Source organism: Protobothrops mucrosquamatus, unplaced genomic scaffold (assembly GCF_001527695.2).
Source record: "Protobothrops mucrosquamatus isolate PMUCROS unplaced genomic scaffold, P.Mucros_1.0 scaffold1946, whole genome shotgun sequence".
Lineage (NCBI taxonomy): Eukaryota > Metazoa > Chordata > Lepidosauria > Squamata > Viperidae > Protobothrops > Protobothrops mucrosquamatus.
In genome coordinates this window covers 89,314-107,292 of record NW_015388067.1, presented here as the reverse complement: position 1 = coordinate 107,292, position 17,979 = coordinate 89,314, and the positions used below count along the sequence as shown (strand labels likewise).

At 47.5% G+C, this 17,979-nt stretch overlaps 1 protein-coding gene across 1 annotated transcript in view; it reads left to right on the top strand.

The window, feature by feature from the left end:
• The first annotated feature begins 9,696 nt into the window (after positions 1 to 9,696).
• Positions 9,697 to 17,979, top strand: part of LOC107294450 (eukaryotic translation initiation factor 1b) — a 61,679-nt gene continuing 53,396 nt past the window's right edge. Inside the window, exons 1-2 of the mRNA XM_015823682.1 lie at positions 9,697 to 9,897; positions 14,238 to 14,401. Coding sequence (XP_015679168.1) covers positions 9,867 to 9,897; positions 14,238 to 14,401 — 195 coding nt within the window. The 5' untranslated portion in view covers positions 9,697 to 9,866. The remainder of the gene's footprint in view (positions 9,898 to 14,237; positions 14,402 to 17,979) is intronic.

Genomic DNA, 17,979 nt, shown 5'->3' with positions numbered 1-17,979 from the left:
GAGAAGATCGATATTCTCACCCAGTTCCAAGCACGCTGTTCACCGTTCTGGTTAGTGCTTTTGGACTTTGGCTGCCTGTAGCTTGGGCTAGTCAGCAAGGTGTGGCTAGCCTTTCTCCTGTTGGGTTGGAGGGCTTCCCCAGATCGTTCCACAATCAGCGGGGGGGGCTCCTACTTCATTGCCTCTCCGGGGCGACTTTAGACCCATTTAGGGTCCCCTGGCAGGGCGAAACCAGCTGTGGGGTGCAGAGCCCCACAATCCCTCGGCTGTGCGCTACGATGCAAGCTGCACAACTCTGAAGATGATCACCTGAGCCCCCTGTTCCAGGAGAGACTGGGTGATCCAGAACAGGCAACACTCTGCAGGTGCAATAAGAGCAGAGAAATAATGCTGTTTTGCCACTCTTACTGCCATGAGGTAGGCCTTAATAGTGGCTCTATGTCACATCCAGTTGGAGTCATCTTTGCTTTCCTCCAGTGGTGCTCTAGGCATCACTTAACCCTATTTAAAACCCATGATTCCTCTGTGAACGATGGGGAGTATAGGTAATGATGGGTCAAGTGAGGTCATACAGGTGTGATCCTGTCCAAAGCCTCGGCCTCCCTTAGATTCCAGGTCATTACTATAGCTTTGGCAAGGCTGTGCAGCAAAACCTCTGGGGTATCCCCTAGTTCCCTCTAAAACCCATTCGGGTCCATCAGTCACCGGGGTTGACCAACTGAATGTATATGGCCTCCCTGCGGAGGGGGGTGGTATAAGAGAGTCTGAGGGACACCAGGGCATGATCTGACCATGCCAAGGGGGATAATATCAAATCCCCCCTCAGATTGCCCTGCCATTGCTCCCTCAAGAAAATCAGATCTGGTGTGTGACCACTGTCCTGAGTCAGACCCATGATGATCTGGGATATGCTCATGGCTGCCATGATGAGCATGAACTACTGAGCTGCTTCTAAGGCCAAACCCAGGGATGGCAGGTTGAAGTCCCATAGAACCATAAGTCTGGGAAACTCCACCACCAGCCCCAAGATGGCCTCCAGCTGCTCAGGCAGGGAGGTTGCCACACAGCAGGGAGGCTAGCATATTAGCAACTATCCCAACTGATCTCATGAACCCAGCTTCAGAAACCGGGTCTTACAACTAGAAACCTGAGGAGCAAGGCCCCTGAAGGTAAAAAGAGACTCTCTGATGACCACTACCACTCTACCTCCCCTGCCCTGGGGTCTCACCTGGTGCCAAACCCTAAACCCGGCTGGACACATTTCCGAGAGGGGACCCCCCCCTTATAGAGTCAGCCAGGTCTCTGTCCTGTCCCAGTCCACATGCATGAACTCACAGGGAGTTTTAAAAACTTTATTGAGAAACCACAAGCCCCTAGTATTATTCCCCAGGTCCCACTTGCACCAACTACAAAGTTCCAGTGAATCCAAGTCTGCTCAGCCTAGGCACAGAGTTGCAAAATCCACAGGTAAAGGCACAAGTCCATGAAGTCCAAAGTCTCGGCACAGTCCACACACAATAAGCCAAAGCCAAAGTTCCAGTCCACAAACCAAAGAACAAATCTGAGGTCCCAAACACACCGTCACATGAGGCATAGGTCCAAATTCAAGGAAACAGGAGTCACGGAGTTGGAGCACATGCATGGCAGAGAAAACAGGCAGTTATTTCCAACATCACATTGCTCCACAGGTCGGTCTAAGTAGACCCGTGCCAGTGTAACTCATTAGTCAGGGTGAGGCTCCCTCCTCACAAGTAGCATTGCTGACCTCCATTGTGCTTCCCTCCATTCAGCCCTGCGTGACCTGGGATCAAGTGGAGGAGGCAGTTCCTCCACATCCCTGCTAATTGGCTGCAGCTGCGATCCTTCTCCACCCCATGCTTCTGACTGAGTCTCTGAGCTCTCCAGCTGCAGCTGTAGCTGCATCTCTCCTCTCTCCTCTCCAGTCAGTCCAGTTGTTCCCCCAATGACCCCCCCCCCAGGTTCCTGGCCTCTCTTCTTCCTCTGTCCTGTTCACTCCTGTCTTGGAGACCTCAGAGTCTTCCTGACACTCCTCTGCACCCCCCTCCAAAGTCCCCAGAGTCAGCTCTTCCTCATCAACTGAGCCGGCATCTGGGGGAGCCATTACCATCTCAGTGATGCATGTCAGGTTGGGTCACTCCTCCTTAATGAAATATTGAATAAGGGGAGCCTTATTATTAACCTACCTGGCATTCAGCAGCAGCCAAACCCCAGGGCCTCTGAGGGTATGCTGTCAAAGAACTGGAAATGAGCTTGGGAGGGGGGGCAGAACACACCACCAATACTGTACATTGGGGGATTCTTACTCTGTAACAGCCTGCCCTCTGGCTCCCATAACATTCCATGCCTGTCACCACTCTGATGATCTCTGCTATAGGCACTTTTCCCCACCTCACTTGGTCTCCTCCGCTGGAATCCCATTAGGGTCCCACTTGCTTTGGGCTCTACCATAGGGCATTTCTTGGTGCCTCCAATACAAGCCAGCCTCAGTCTGGGCCTCGACCCTGCCACACAAAAGGTTGTAAAATCAGGTTGGTCAAGTGAAGACCCACCTTACGACTATCACAAATTACAACTGTAATTGCCAGGCTCAGTTATGGCCGTAAGTCAAGGACTACCTGTAAGCATATATAAGCTCCCAGCTTCTTCATCGGAAAAGGTGTTAATAAAAAGGAGGGTTTGGGAAGAAGCCAGGATGATGCTGTTGTACCTTTTCTCTCCTCTGTTCTGTTCAATTTCCTTCTGGAACAGAGTCTTAAAACATTCCATTCCATCATATGACACACTGACTATGTTATGTTTGGTGCTCTGTGAGGCATTAACGAGGCAGCAGGTGAAACAAACAACTCTTTATTAACAGTTTAAACAGAAGACTGGCTAACTGCCGCTCCACCTCTATTTATACACTCAGCCACTAGGCGGCGGCCAATAGGATTCAAGTATTAGTTCCTGCTTTAACACAAGTTAATGAGCATGTAGACAGAAAGTCTGGCCCTTAACAGACAGTCTTATGACCGTTTTTTCAACATTTCCAAGTAATTCTTACACCCCTTCCCCCTAGATAGTTCATAAGGCCAATTGTTGAACATATTCCCTTAAATACGTTGGTGGCCTTTTCGCCCGCTCCGAACGCCTCGGAACTGCTGGAGGCCCCCGATCTGTCAGCTCGCCTGCAGGGCTTGGTAGACCAGGGCTATGGGACCCGTCCGTTATGGGTAGAATCAAGTCTCTGTGGCTGGTCTGTCCTGGTAGACCTGAGCCAGTGTCCACAGGTGGAACAGAGTCCACTAGTCCAGAAAATGGAGCCGTCTGCTGGCATTGTCCATCGGTTGAAGTATTAGTATTTGGGGCTGACTCACCAGATGCTAGAGCAGTGGTTCTCAACCTTCCTAATGCCGTGACCCTTTAATACAGTTCCTCATGTTGTGGTGACCCCCAACCCCCCATCCAGCTGGCCAGGGAGGGGGGACAGGAAGGCCGCTCCACCGGCTCTGCCCAGCCTGGTTGGAGAAGCGCCATTCCTCTCCCTCTTTCTCTCTTTCCTCTCTCTTTCTTTCCTCTCTTTCTCTTTCTCTTTCTCTCTCTCTTTCCTCCCTTTCTCTTTTTCCTCTTTTCCTGTTTCTCTCTTTCCTCTCTTTCTCTTTCCTCTTTCTCTTTCCTCTCTTTCTCTTTCCTCTCTCTCTTCTCTTTCTCTTTCCTCTCTTTCTCTCTCTCCCTTTCCTCTCTCTTTCCCTCTTTCCTCTTTTTCTCTTTCCTCTCCCCGTTTCTCTCTTTCCTCTCTCTTTTTCTTTCCTCTCTTTTTCTCTCTTTCCTCTCTTTCTCTTTCTCTTTCCTCTCTCTCTTTCTGTCTCTCTCTTTCTGTTTCCTCCCTTTCTCTTTCTCTCTCTTTCCCCTCTCTTTCTCTTTCTCTCTCTTTTCCTCTGTTTCTCTCTCTTTCCTATCTTTCTCTCTCTCTCTTACGGCAGCATCGTCAGGGGTCCCCGCTGCCCCTGGCCCGGCCTCCGCCGCGTCCTCAGTCGAACGGGCGGGGAGGGGGAGCAGGACGGGAGGCAGCAACTGCAACGGCAGCGGCGGCCACTGCTGCATCATCGGGGGTCCCCACCGCCCCCGGCCCGGCCGCCGCCCCTGCCGGGACTCCGCGCTGCCCGTCCTCGTCCTCCGTCCATCGATGGAGCCACGGTGGGGATTGGTGCTGCGCGGCCCGCCAGCCCCTCCGCCAGCCCGGCTGCTCCCCCCCAGGCACCCCTCTTCCTCCCGGCACCCGCCCGAGCCGCCTTGGGGGCAGCAAGAGGAAGGAGAGGAGAAGGGCGAGAAAACCGCCACTGCCGCCGCCCCAGCCGGGACTCCACGCTGCCCGGCCTCGCCCTCTGCCCATCCGATGGAGCCGTGGTGGGGGCTGGTGCTGCGTGGCCCCTGCCAGCCCCTCTGCCAGCCCGGCTGCTCCCCCCCAGGCACCCCTTTTGCCCCGGTGCCCGCCCGAGCCACCTTGGGGGCAGGAGGAAGGGGAGGAGGAAGAGGATGGCAAGGAAGCCGTCGCCAGTGCTGGGCCCAAGGAGGCGGCTCTCCTCTCCTACCTTTGCTGAATCTCCTTCTTCCTTCCCGGCAGCCTGGACTTCGGCGCGCCTTCCTGGCCAGCGGGTCCAATGGTCGGGCTGGCTGGGGATCACAGGGGCTGGTCTCCCTTGGGCCGCAGCTTGCGGGAGGGCTGGCCCGCTCAGCAGAGCCTCCAACGGGCCACTCCCAGCAGGGATCCCGGGGCTTCCCTGGGCGGCTCCACGGCCACGAGGCCCTGGCCGCGCTTCTCCCAGGGGGTGGGGCACCCGGTCGCAGGGCCAATCGGGAGCCCTGCAGGAGGTAAGTCCGCCTGAGAGAGAGAGAGAAGAGAAGCGAAAGTTCATCTCTGTCTCTCTCTCTGCAAATGGCGAAGGAGGCCATGCGGAGACGGATGCGGAGCGGTGTCTCGGTTCCTAAGACCATCGGAAATATGTGTTTTCCGATGGTCTTAGGCGACCCCTGTGAAAGGGTTGTTCGACTCCCAAAAGGGTTGCGACCCACAGGTTGAGAACCGCTGCGCTAGAGTCTTGTCCCTTAGTCGGAGGGTCCTGCCGTCGCTGGCAGAATCTAATGCACTACTGCAATCGTGCTGCTCCTGAGTTTGACTGTCACTAGAGTCATGAGTTATTGGCTGGTTTGCTAACCTCCACCGCAGTTGGTCGATGTGCCTGCGTAGCACACGACCGTCTTCCAGGACCACTTCGTAAGAAAGTGGCCCAGTCACCTTACAAACCATAGCTACCACCCACAGTGCCCCTTGCCCGTAGTTCCGCACCCAAACCGGGTCGCCAACTTGCAAGCGCCGTGGTGTCTTTGGCTGTGTTGTTTGTGATGCAACTCTATCAGGATGCAGGCGATCCAGCTTTGTGATCAAATGCCGGCCCCATCTTAATTCTGCTGGGCTTCTGCCCGTGGAAGTGCAGGGAGTCGTGCATTGGCAAAGTAAGAAATCGGCTAGCCTATGCTGCCAGTTGCCAGTTACAATCCTTTTTAAGGACTCTTTGGTCGTCCTGACCATGCGCTCTGCTTGGCCGTTTGAGGCCGGGTGAAAGGGAGCAGATGTGGCATGCCTAATCATATTAGCCGTCAAAAAGGACTGGAATTCAGAAGCGGTAAACTGAGCCCTTGTCAGAAACTATCACGTTGGGTAACCCATGTGTGGCAAAAATCCTGCGCAGTTCTTGGATGGTCCTGGCAGTAGTTATAGTAGGGACAGGTGCGACCTCTAACCACTTGGAGTGACTGTCCACCACAATGAGGAATAGTTGCCCCTGAAAGGGCCCTGCGAAATCGATGTGGATCCTGGACCATGGGGCTTGTGTGGTTTCCCATCGATGCACTGGGGCGTGGGGCATCTCTGGTCTAGATTGCTGGCAAATGTGGCAGCTGTGAACCTGAGCCTCAATGTCTTTATCCAGCCCAGGCCACCAAAGGTAGCTTCGCGCGAGTGCATTCATCCGGACTATTCCCGGATGTCCCTCGTGCAGCGACTCTAAGACTCTAGCCCTCAGTGAGTTCGGGACTACCACCCAACTACCCCATAAGACACACCCCCTGTGAGCTGACAACTCGTCCTTCCTCCTACTGAAACTCTGAAAGTTAGGCCCGGGACTAGTTTCTGGCCATCCTGTGAGCACCCAGTTCAACACACGGCTCAGCATTGTGTCTGAAGCTGTCTTGGCAGCCACGTCCCCTGCGTTAAGGGGAGACTCAGGCAGGTCCTGGATAGCCAGGATGCACGTGGCTGGAGCGGGGTCGGACTCTAACTGCGGCAGGGGCAGTCTGCTAAGGCCATCTGCGTGGCCCATTTCCCTGCCTAGTTTATGAATCAGACTGTAATTATACGCTGACAGGAATATTGACCACCTCAACATCCTAGGACAGGGCTTTTCAACCTGTGGTACGCGTACCACTTGTGGTACATTAATAAGTGGCAGGTGGTATGCAGCCCTGCCTAGCCAAGTGTAGTGGGGGAGGGAAAGAGCCAGCACAGGCAAGGACTTGCAGTGAGAGAGTCCTCTGGAGCTGCAAAGGCCCCAGGCTCACTTCTGGCTCACCCTCCCCCATGAGAAAGAAGGAGGGGGGCAGAGACAGGAGAGCCTATAAAAGGAGGCAGTTTGGGCAAGAGAGGGAGAGAGAGAAAAAGCAGCAGCCTTGGGAGGAGGCAGAGTCAGCTCCACCGAAGGGGAAGAAGGAGGGGTGGGGGAGAGGAGATCAAGCAGGCTGGCCATAAGCCATCTACAACTGCTGTGGCAGCCACCTGTGCTGGCAGCAGCAAACAGGCAAGAAATGCAGTGGGGGAGGGGTCACCCTCCAAGAGGAATGAAAAAAGGCAGCAATGGCTGGAGGTGAGGCACGGAGGAGGGAAGGAGATGGAGAGTGGAAGGATTCTTATGTGCTTTTGTGACTTTGAAGTTCTGGGATTTGTGCAATGAGGGCTTTGTGTTCTTAAGGAGTGTTTGGCAATTTCTATTTAGCTGATGGCTGATGTCTCCTGTTAGCTTCTATTGCTCTGCTGTTGTTAGCTGTAAGTTTTGCTGCAAGGGGTTTTGAAGTATTTTTCTCCTGAATGGATTTTCCCTGTAGCATTCCTTTACTTATGAATGGAGCCATTCAGCCGGCAGCCAGTACTTACATTTTTTTTTCTTCCTTAAGTGCCGGCTGCGCTCCTTACTTTCCTTTCTAGCCAGTAGCTAATTCTTAAAGGGGAATGTGCCTTTTTAAGCTAGTTCACTCAGCAGCTTGTCTTTTCTGTCTCTGGAGGCCTTTCCTTGTTTGATCAATATATGGAAGAGGGAAAATATTGGGGGGGGGGGTCAAATTCTTCCTTCAGAAGGAGATGGGAATGAGAAAAAGGGAGGCAGGGAAGGGAGGCAGGGAAGGAAGTCCCACCTTAGCACTTGGCCACCAGCAGCTTTGCCATTGACTTTGCTTGTCAAAAGGTTGCAGAAGGGGTCACATGACCCTGGAACACTGTGACCATTATAAATATGAATCAGTTGCCAAGCAGCCAAATATAAATCACATGACCCTGGGCATGCTGCAATGGTCATAAGTGTGAAAAATGGTCGTAAGTCATTTCAGTGCAATTGCAACTTTGAACAGGGTTTTTTTTTGGTCATCAAGTTTTTGACACCTTGCTAGGTGGTACTCGAATATTGCCATATCCTAAAAGTGGTACAATTGGTAAAAAGGTTGAAAAGCCCTGTCCTAGGAGATATGATCTGGGGTGTTTGTTTGTTCGTTGTGAACAACCCCAGCAGTGGCTTGTGGTCTGTGAAGACCTTGAAGGGCCTACCATACAAATAGTCATGAAACTTCTTTATCCCTGCCACTATGGCCAAGGCCTCTTTATCTATTTGGGCGTAGTTACGCTCTGCAGAGGACAAGGTCCTTGAGTCATAGGCTATTGGAATTTGCCTTCCGTCAGCCATTAAATGACTCAGCACAGCCCCAATCTCATATGGTGATGCATCACAAGCGATGCAGACAGGCAGATTTTCGTTAAAATGCATCAAAACTGAGTTTGAAGACAGCAGTGATTTGACTGCTGAAAAACTCCTCTCGTGGACTCTGGTCCACTTCCACTGTGCATGTTTGTCCAAGAGCCAGTGTAATGGCTCTGCCACTGCGGCCTTGCGAGGTAGAAAGGCATGATAAAAATTGAGCAGTCCTAAAAAAGCTTGAAGCTCCCCTTTAGATTTAGGACTCGGGGCCTGCTGAATTGCTTTGAGCTTGGATTCAGCAAGATGAATGCCTTTGGCATCTATGCGGAATCCGAGGAACTCGGTTGAAGCTACCCCAATTTTGCATTTTTCCCATTTCAGTTTCAGCCCCGCTTCTCGGAAACGCTGAAGAACGGCCTTGAGCTGTTCTGCCAATTTCTCGACTGATTCCCCAGCTATGAGGACATCATCGAAATATGGACACAGGCCTGGAATACCTTTGAGCGTGCGCTCCATCACTCCCTGGAAAAGCCCTGGGGCAACACTGACCCTGAATTGTAGGCGCTTAACCTTGAAAGCTCCCCTGTGGGTAACTATGGTCTGAGCTTCCGCCGTGGCCTCGTCCACCAGCAGTTGCTGGTAGGCCTGAGCCAAATCTAACTTGGCGAATATGCAACCTCCCTGTAGTGACGCCAAAATGTGGCTGACTACAGGCACCGGATATGCATGTTGTTGGAGTGCTCTATTGCAGGGCTTTTCAACCTTTTTACCGATTGTACCACTTTTAGGATATGGCAATATTCGAGTACCACCTAGCAAGGTGTCAAAAACTTGATGACCAAAAAAAAACCCTGTTCAAAGTTGCAATTGCACTGAAATGACTTATGACCATTTTTCACACTTATGACCATTGCAGCATGCCCAGGGTCATGTGATTTATATTTGGATGCTTGGCAACTGATTCATATTTATAATGGTCAGTGTTCCAGGGTCATGTGATCCCCTTCTGCAACCTTTTGACAAGCAAAGTCAAAGGCAGAGCTGCTGGTGGCCAAGTGCTAAGGCGGGACTTTCTTCCCTGCCTCCCTTCCCTGCCTCCCTTTTTCTCATTCCCATCTCCTTCTGAAGGAAGAATTTGAACCCCCCCCCCCCATATTTTCCCTCTTCCATATATTGATCAAACAAGGAAAGGCCTCCAGAGACAGAAAAGACAAGCTGCTGAGTGAACTAGCTTAAAAAGGCACATTCCCCTTTAAGAATTAGCTATTCAACACACAAACCCATAAATGATGTTCAAATGACATGCTAAGCCTAAATCAAACGAGCCATAACATAGTTTCAGAGCAATGTGAACCCGGTGACTGTACTTCCTCCCCTACTTCAGGAGGAGATAACACTGGCTTAGCCTTGGTCGCTCTGCCACCAGAGTCCCATCAGCAGATATATTCAGGGGTAGAAAGAAACGAAAATTAGGGGAGGCTAGCAGAGGGCAAAAAACAAAACCCTGTTCTGCCATGCCTTTCGGAAGTTGTAGCTTGTGCAAAGTAGGCTTTGAGTTTCTTCACCCGGACTCGATTTCCCAGGTTTCCGTGAAAAGCCTATTACCATCACGTGGCCTATCTTGGGAAAACGACAGCCGAAATAGGAGGTGTCGGCCATTTTGTGAGCGACTGTCGCTGTTGTAGCCGCCTCCCCCGTTCCCTCCCCCCCAGCTGCGTCTTCTCTGCCCTTTCAGGTTTTGCTGGTTTGCATTTTTTCCTTTATTTTTCCCCACTACTGAACCTGGGAGTCCCGGGCGAAACCAGCCGCGGCCTTTTCCCCACGAGCAGCGCCCAACCACAGAAGCGCATGTCCACTATCCAGAACCTCCAATCTTTCGGTAAGAAACGGGCTCCCCTTTGTCCCTCGTCTCGGTATCAGAGGCTGCATGGACACCGGGCTGCGGCTTTCCTTCAAAGGGGAATTTTTCGCGACTTGGGCTATTGTCCCCCTCGTTTCTGCCTTCTTCATTCCTATTTACGCTTTCCAGTCGTTTGTTGGGACGGCGCCGTCGTCTGCTGTTTTCCCTTCTCTGTTTCTCGCCTGCTCTAACCAGTGGACTGCTGTTAGATTGGTCTCTTCTCTTCCTTTCCCAGATCTGTCACCGCTGACCTTGAGCCTTATCAGGACTAATGTCTTGGCTTGGGCGCGGGATTCACGATGGAGAGTGAACACTTTTTTTGAAACTGCGGGTTTAATATTGGCGTAGACCTCTTGTCTCCAAAATGTCTTGCTTGAGAAATAGGGAACTATAAAGAGCACTGACCTGAAAGCTCACCTGCCTTCTCCCCATAACAAATAGTAGCTCAATAGTAGCAACTGTGAGAGGGATCTCGGAGTCCTAGTGGACAATCACTTAAATATGAGCCAGCAGTGTGCTGCAGCTGCCAAAAAAGCCAACACAGTGCTAGGCTGCATTAACAGAGGGATAGAATCAAGATCACGTGAAGTATTAATACCACTTTACAATGCCTTGGTAAGGCCACATTTGGAATACTGCATCCAGTTTTGGTCACCACGATGTAAAACAGATGTTGAGACTCTAGAAAGAGTACAGAGAAGAGCAACAAAGATGATTAGAGGACTGGAGGCTAAAACATAAGGAACAGTTGCTGGAATTGGGTATGTCTAGTTCTGGGGTAGGCAACCTTGGCTCTTTTATGACTCGTGGACTTCAACTCCCAGAATTCCTGAGCCAGCAAGTCCACGAGTCATAAAAGAGCCAAGGTTGCCTACCCCGGTCTAGTTTAATGAAGAGAAGGACGAGGGGGGACATGATAGCAGTGTTCCAATATCTCAGGGGCTGCCACAAAGAAGAGGGAGTCAAGCTATTTTCCAAGGCGCCTGAAGGCAGGACAAGAAGCAACGGATGGAAACTAATCAAGGAGAGAAGCAACCTAGAACTAAGGAGAAACTTTCTGACAGTGAGAACAATTAACCAGTGGAACAACGTGCCTCCAGAAGTGGTGAATGCTCCAACACTGGAAGTTTTTAAGAAGAGACTGGACAGCCATTTGTCCAAAATGGTATAGGGTTTCCTGCCTGAGCGGGGGGTTGGACTTGATGACCTCCAAGGTCCCTTCCAACTTTATTATTATTATTATTGTTGTTATTGTTATTATTGTTATTATTGTTATTATTGTTATATTGCCACTGATGAAGCAACACATCTTTCTTTTCACTGCCCAGCACCCTTTGGAGGAGGTTGCTACACTCTTCTCTCCCCTCCCCGGATCCTCTTATGACATGCTGGGTGACGGAAATGCTATTGTTTATTGGTTACTTAAAGAGTTAATTGAGCTCAATCAGCCCTTTTATGCCTTCTTAGGAGCTTAAGTTTTAGTGCTATATGACATCAAAATAGACCAAAACGAATGCCACCTACTTTTTCTTCTTAAATCCATTTTCCTTGACAAATTACACTCTATTAGCTGAAACAGTAGAATGCATACATGGCTAAAATTTGATACCTACATTTTTTAGTCTAAAATAGCTTGCTTAACCTTATTCAAAACTATTTGTCTTACTAAGACTTGGTTGCCAGTGAGTTATTATAGGGAACAAATCTTTTGGTAAAATATCTGCAGTCTTCTTTCAGTATAAAATCTAGCCTATGCAATAGTATTGTTGAAAGAAAAATCTTCATCGGTCCAGTGCAAGCTGGGAATAAACAAAATGGAGGCTCTTTGGAAAGGTTCTTTATTGAGTTGCCAGAAACTTCAGTGACACAGCATGTGTTTCTGGGGTGGCTGACCACATGGAGCTGGCAGTGGTGGGTTTTTATACCTTCTTGGGCTTTTGTGTTTGGAGTTGTTCCTGTTCCTGTGGCATGAACTTTGGCCTGAGGTTCAGTGTGCCCTTTTGGTATTCTAATGTAGGGCTTTTCCACTGGTGGTATGCGTACCACCTGTGGTACTTTGTCACCTGGCAGGTGGTACGTGACCGTCCTAGACAAGTGTAGTGGGGGAGGGGAATGAGTTGAAGCGGCAGCACCGCACAAGCCTGAGGGAGAGAGAGCTGGAGCTGCAGGGCTGTCAGGGCTCCTCAGAAGCCCCAGGATCAGCAGGGGCAGCTACAGCTGATCGGTGCTTCTGCAGGGCTATGGGGGTTGGGCAAAAGCCCAGGATCAGCACACGCGTCTGCAGGGCTATGGCAACTGGGCAGAAGCCCAGGATTGGCACGTGCTTCTGCAGGGTTATGGGGACTGGGCAGAAGCCCAGGATCAGCATGCGCTTCTGCAGGGCTACGGCAACTGGGCAGAAGCCCAGGATTGGCATGCGCTTCTGCAGGGTTATGGGGGCTGGGCAGAAGCCCAGGATTGGCACGGGTAACTACAACTGATCAGCGCTTCTGCAGGGCTATGGGGGTGAGACAGAAGCCCCAGGATCAGCGCTTCCAATGCAGCCGGAAGAGAAAAGGAGAAGGGGAAAGAGGAGAGGCTATGAAAGGAGAAGGTTTTGGCAGGAGGGGGAGAGAAAAAAGGACAACGGGGGGGGGGGGAGAAGAGAAGGGGATTGCAAAAGAGACGGAGAAGCGCAGCCTTGACAGGAATCAGCTGGAGGTGCAATGAAGAGAAAAGGAGGATGGGGGAGAGAAGAGAGAATATAAAAGAAGGGAAGAGAAGAGGATATAAAAGAAGGGAAGAGAAGAGAGGATATAAAAGGGGGAGAGAAGAGAGGATATAGGGGAGAGAAGAGGATATAAAAGAAGGGAAGAGAAGAGAGGATATAAAAGAAGGGAGAGAAGAGAGGATATAAAAGAAGGGGGGAGAGACGAGGATATAAAAGGGGAGAGAAGATATAAAAGGAGGGGGAGTTCTTGTGTTACTTCCTGCCTTGATATATACTCAGTCCTTATTTTATAAAAATGATGTTCTGCAATTTGTGCTACAGCTGGCAGTTGAATAGAGATCCTTCAGTTTTGTACTCAATTTCTTATGCAGTTCCAGCTCCCAAATCTCTTAAAATTAAATGTTTTGGGAGTAACTGTTTTAGCTACTGAGTTATACATTATAACTTTCCAAATGGCAGGGAAGGTAAATATTTATGTTTATAAATACTTTATTCATTGTGAACACTGAAGGGTTGCTTTGGCTCAGTTTCTACAGAAGTGGCAGCATATAGCTCTATAAACGCAACGCCCACTGGCCTATCTAGATACAATGTGCAACTGCCTGGGAGTAACTGTAATATTTGAATAAGTGCAGCAAACCTCTTCAGTGCCTTTGTGAACCAATAGTATATCATGGAAATGATACCAGGATCTACTTGGATAGTGTACAGGAATTGTACACTAGATAGACCAATACAGAAAAAAAATTCTTTGAAGGTAGGATATGGTACCTTTTAGGTGGCTGCTGGCCTGCATAATATCAGGAAAACTATATCTTCCTCAGGCTGAACATCAAACAGAACCTTGATGGAAAACAGCTATATTAAGCAGGCAGTGAAATGTTTACATTTAAAAAGTTGGTGGATTTGCATGTAAGAATGGGCAATGCAGTTTTTAAAGAAATACTGTAAAAGTGTCTGATGAAATTGTAGCTTAGATATATTGCTTCTGGTAAATTGTCTCATCAACACCAATAGTCTGCCTTGGGTATTCTTGATCAGTGTTTGAGTAATTCTTAAAATGAGAGAAAGCTTGTATTGGCCTATGATAAATAATAGAAAAACTGGGCTGTAACTTCTTGAACAGACAGGCACCTAATCCTCAAACAGACAAGACAACCAATCAAAATGGAGAAAACATTCTCGGCAACTAATTAATCACCACATCCCAGGAAACCTCAAATCACCAACTGACGCCCTCCCCCCCAAGTTCAAATCTTACACAGACAATATTGCAAGGTACTCCCTATTTCTGAACAGTTGCACTTAGGAAGCATAGCTGGGATGTGGGCAGAACGTCTGCAGAAAACCTAATCAGTACCTCAGTACTGAACTGTGGAGAACCCAACTACTAAATATGTACATCAAATCTGGGCTACTAAGGAATCCATGAGAACAAACTCCATCAAAATCCATGTGGAGGTATGATTAGACCTCCATTTAGATAAAAGGTAACATGTTGCTATTACTCAAATAATGCATTTTAAGGTACCAATAGCCTATATTTGTTTACTTAGAAAATTCAGGCTATGAAAAAATCATTTTCATTATATGGGTTTCCCCTTTTCAGACCCCTTTGCTGATGCAACTAAGGGTGACGACTTACTCCCGGCAGGGACTGAAGACTACATCCATATAAGGATCCAGCAACGAAACGGTAGAAAGACATTAACAACTGTTCAGGGGATTGCTGATGATTATGACAAAAAGAAACTTGTGAAAGCATTCAAAAAGGTAAAGTTGGTGTTTCTTGGATTTTTAAATGTTTGAGCTAGGAACATCCAAACTGAATATACATACATTTACAGGTATTTAGTTATTTGCATATATTTTTTAAAAGTGCTATGATAGTCCTGAAATTGTGTTATGCCAATATAATAATTTTTATCTCAGCCAGCAAAAACAGTAAATGTTTTCAAAGAAACAATTGATTCCCAGTTGATTTTTTTAAAAAAATATTTTGTGAGCAGTACTAATGATAAAGTTGATTTCATGGCGTCTCCTAAAACTGCCATATTTAGGAAAAGATTGAGGTCCTTAAAAATGGATCTAACCCTTACAGGTAGAAATACTACAAAAGATAATCAGAATTTAATATCAATTGATCCTGGAATATTCCTCAATATTCTGCTAATCTGCTTCTTTGCTAGTAACGGTTATTTCAGGAAAATGTGGATTAAAAGCAAGCTAAATTCAATATTCAATCCTGCCTTTCAAGATAATGAGAAATCAAAGATATGAATGAACTAAAATGGAGAGTAAAGAGATATAATATGAAGGCTGCATGGAAGATGTGAAATGGAGAGAAGTAGAACAAACAGTACTCTGCATAGCTAGTGATAATTAGATGTAGAACTATAAAATGGAAAACCCTAACAAGTTATTGGGGGGGGGGGCTAGCTTAGTTAAGAACTATAATCTTAAATATACTGGTGCCTTGGCAAGAACCTTTTATTAGCAAAATTCAATTGAATGTTTAGAGCTATGCCTTACAATCAGAATTGCATCGTATAGTGCAGTGGTGTCAAACTCAAATAGAAATGGGAGCTGCTAAACCATACATAAAGGTTCCTGCAGGCCTCATATTGACTCTGAAAACCACACGTGTTTAGATATTTCTTCATTTATTAATGCATCAACACAACAAACAAGTAGGAACTAGATATAACAAAAACATTACAAAATAAACATTACAAATTTGATTATTTCTTTTCAGTATTTGTGGGTATTTCTATATATTTGTGTATACAGTATACGTATATATTTGTGTATACAGTATACGTATATATTTCCTCACCTCCACCTCACTCTGAGTTTCTTCCTGGCCTTTGGCCAACTTATCACACAAACCACTTTCACACCTCCTACTCCCATATACCACCTCCCTGCAATGTTCCCTTTAACTTCTGACATCCCATGTGTGGAAAAATGTTTTGTGTAGCTTTTCCCAAACCAAGTAAAAATTTGTACACAATACAAGTGTATGAATAAATTGCAAATATGTGTAATAGTGACATGTTAAATATTTGTTTCATAGTTAAAGTATAGAAAATAGTATAGTATGTCACATACTTGCTTGAAAGTTGCGCCCTCAAGTCATTTTGGACTTCTGGGAACTGCCCCCTCCACCTTTCTTGGCAGCATTTTTCAGAAGTGACTTGGTAGTTATTTCTTCCTAGGGTTGAGAAAAGTGACTGTCCCAAGATTGCCCAGCTGGCTTCGTGCCCAAGGCAGGACTAGAACTCACTGTCTCCTGGTTTCTAATCTGACACCTTAATCACTACACCAAACATATGTGCCTGCAGATCATAATATAAACTCAACTGCAATCAATATTTTGTAAGCTTTATTCCTCTCCTTTTCCTTTTCTAATTTGATACTGTAATGTAAGACGAAAGAAAAGCATTACAGGCAGTCCTCCACTTACAACCATTCATTTGAAGTTAAAACTGCTGTCAAGGTTCCGATAGACAAGACCAAACAAATCAACTCCGAGGCTTGAAATTTCCTCAAAGAACATGTTTATTAGTTACATAGTATCAGCACGGTCAAAAGTGAAACCAAGTCTGAAATCCCCTTCAAAGAGAAACAATATTACAAAGTTGAACTTCCCACCCCAATGCTATGCAATCAATAGAATAGAACAGTTTGGTGGGCTTTCTAACCAAATGCTCACGCCCCCCATCTAACTGACAAAAATGACCTTGGTTCCCACAGGACAGTAAAATATTTAGACTAGTAAAAATCCTTTGCACCCCTACCATTCTTGTGGCAAGCTAGAATGAGCAAAATGGCTGCAGCCAGGTTCGTTATAGAGTTGACAGTCAGACCCCCCAGGAAGAAAGCAAGTCCTGCAAATGAAACAAAACACAAGTTAAGAATCCTCCCTGGGTTTATATGGATATTTATCATAAAACCTCTGAATCAATCTGTCTGCTTTCACATCAGTACTTTTTACCCAGGTAGCCTCCGATAAAGGGTAGCCCTTCCACTGGACCAGATAATTGTAATTTACCCTTATACAATCTAGAGTCAAGAATATGCTTTACCTCATAATGAGTCTCTCCCTCTACCAGAATGGGGCTGGGCGCTTTTTTGGGAATCGGCTGCAAGGACGATTCTGTGACCAGTTTTAACAAACTGCAATGGAAAACAGGGTGAACTTTCCCTAATAGTCGTGGGAGTTGCTATTGAACTGTGACAGGATTTATAATTTTGACTATGGGAAAAGGACCAAAGAACTTAGGTTCCAATTTTTTACTTGGTAATTTTAATCTTAGATATTTTGTGGAAAGATAAACCTTCTCCCCCACATGAAATGGCTTCTGGGGAGATTGTTTTTTATTAGCCTGTTCCTTGTATGTCTTTGCAGCCTGGGTTAAAGCTTTTTTCACATTGGCCCAAACCACTTGCAAAGAGGTCACCCACTGATCTAAGGTTTGTGAAGCAGGAGGTTCTTGGGGGTATTCGGGCATAGAGACAAAATCCCGACCAGTAGCTATTTTAAAGGGCGTAAGTCCAGTGCTACTGTGTACAGTGTTGTTGTACGCCACTTTGACGAAAGGCAGGAGGTCCGCCCAATTAGTCTGTTGGTAATTAACATAACATCTGAGGTATTGTTCCACCATTGCGTTCACATGTTCAGGCGATCCATTCGTACTCGGATGAAAAGCAGATAAAAGCCCCTGGGTAGACCCAATGAGTTTCACAAACTCCCTCCAGAATTTTGCAGTAAATTGAACCCCTCTATCTGATATAATCCGTTTCAGTGCCCCATGGAGCTGATAGATGTATTTTAAAAACAACTTGGCTAGCTTTTGGGCAGATGGATGTCCTGAACAAGCGATGAAGTGAGCTTGCTTTGAGAAAAGTTCAATGACAGTCCAGATCACTGTGCTTCCCCTACTTTCTGGCAATTTTACAATAAAGTCCATGGCTATCTCCTCCCAAGGCTGAGAAGGATCTGCCACTTGTAACAGACCAGGAGGCTTTTTCATAGTGACACAGGTAGCACAGCTTTGTACATAACTTTCAATGTCCTTTTTCAGGCCTGGCCACCAAAAGTGCTGTTGCACCAAATGCAAAGTTTTTAAAAATCCAAAATGACCAACTTGCTTCTCCAGCACTGAGATGGAGACTCCACCATTGGGTAGTAGACTGTATTCCTGCCCAATCAGATCAAGTCAGCCAAAGTTGCCACGCCCGTCCTGGACCGTGATCTTCAGTCTTTGACTTGATCTTGCCCAGGACAGACGTTGCAAGTTTGGCTCTAGGCAGGTACAGTCAGTGGTGGATCTCCATTCCCTTTCCAA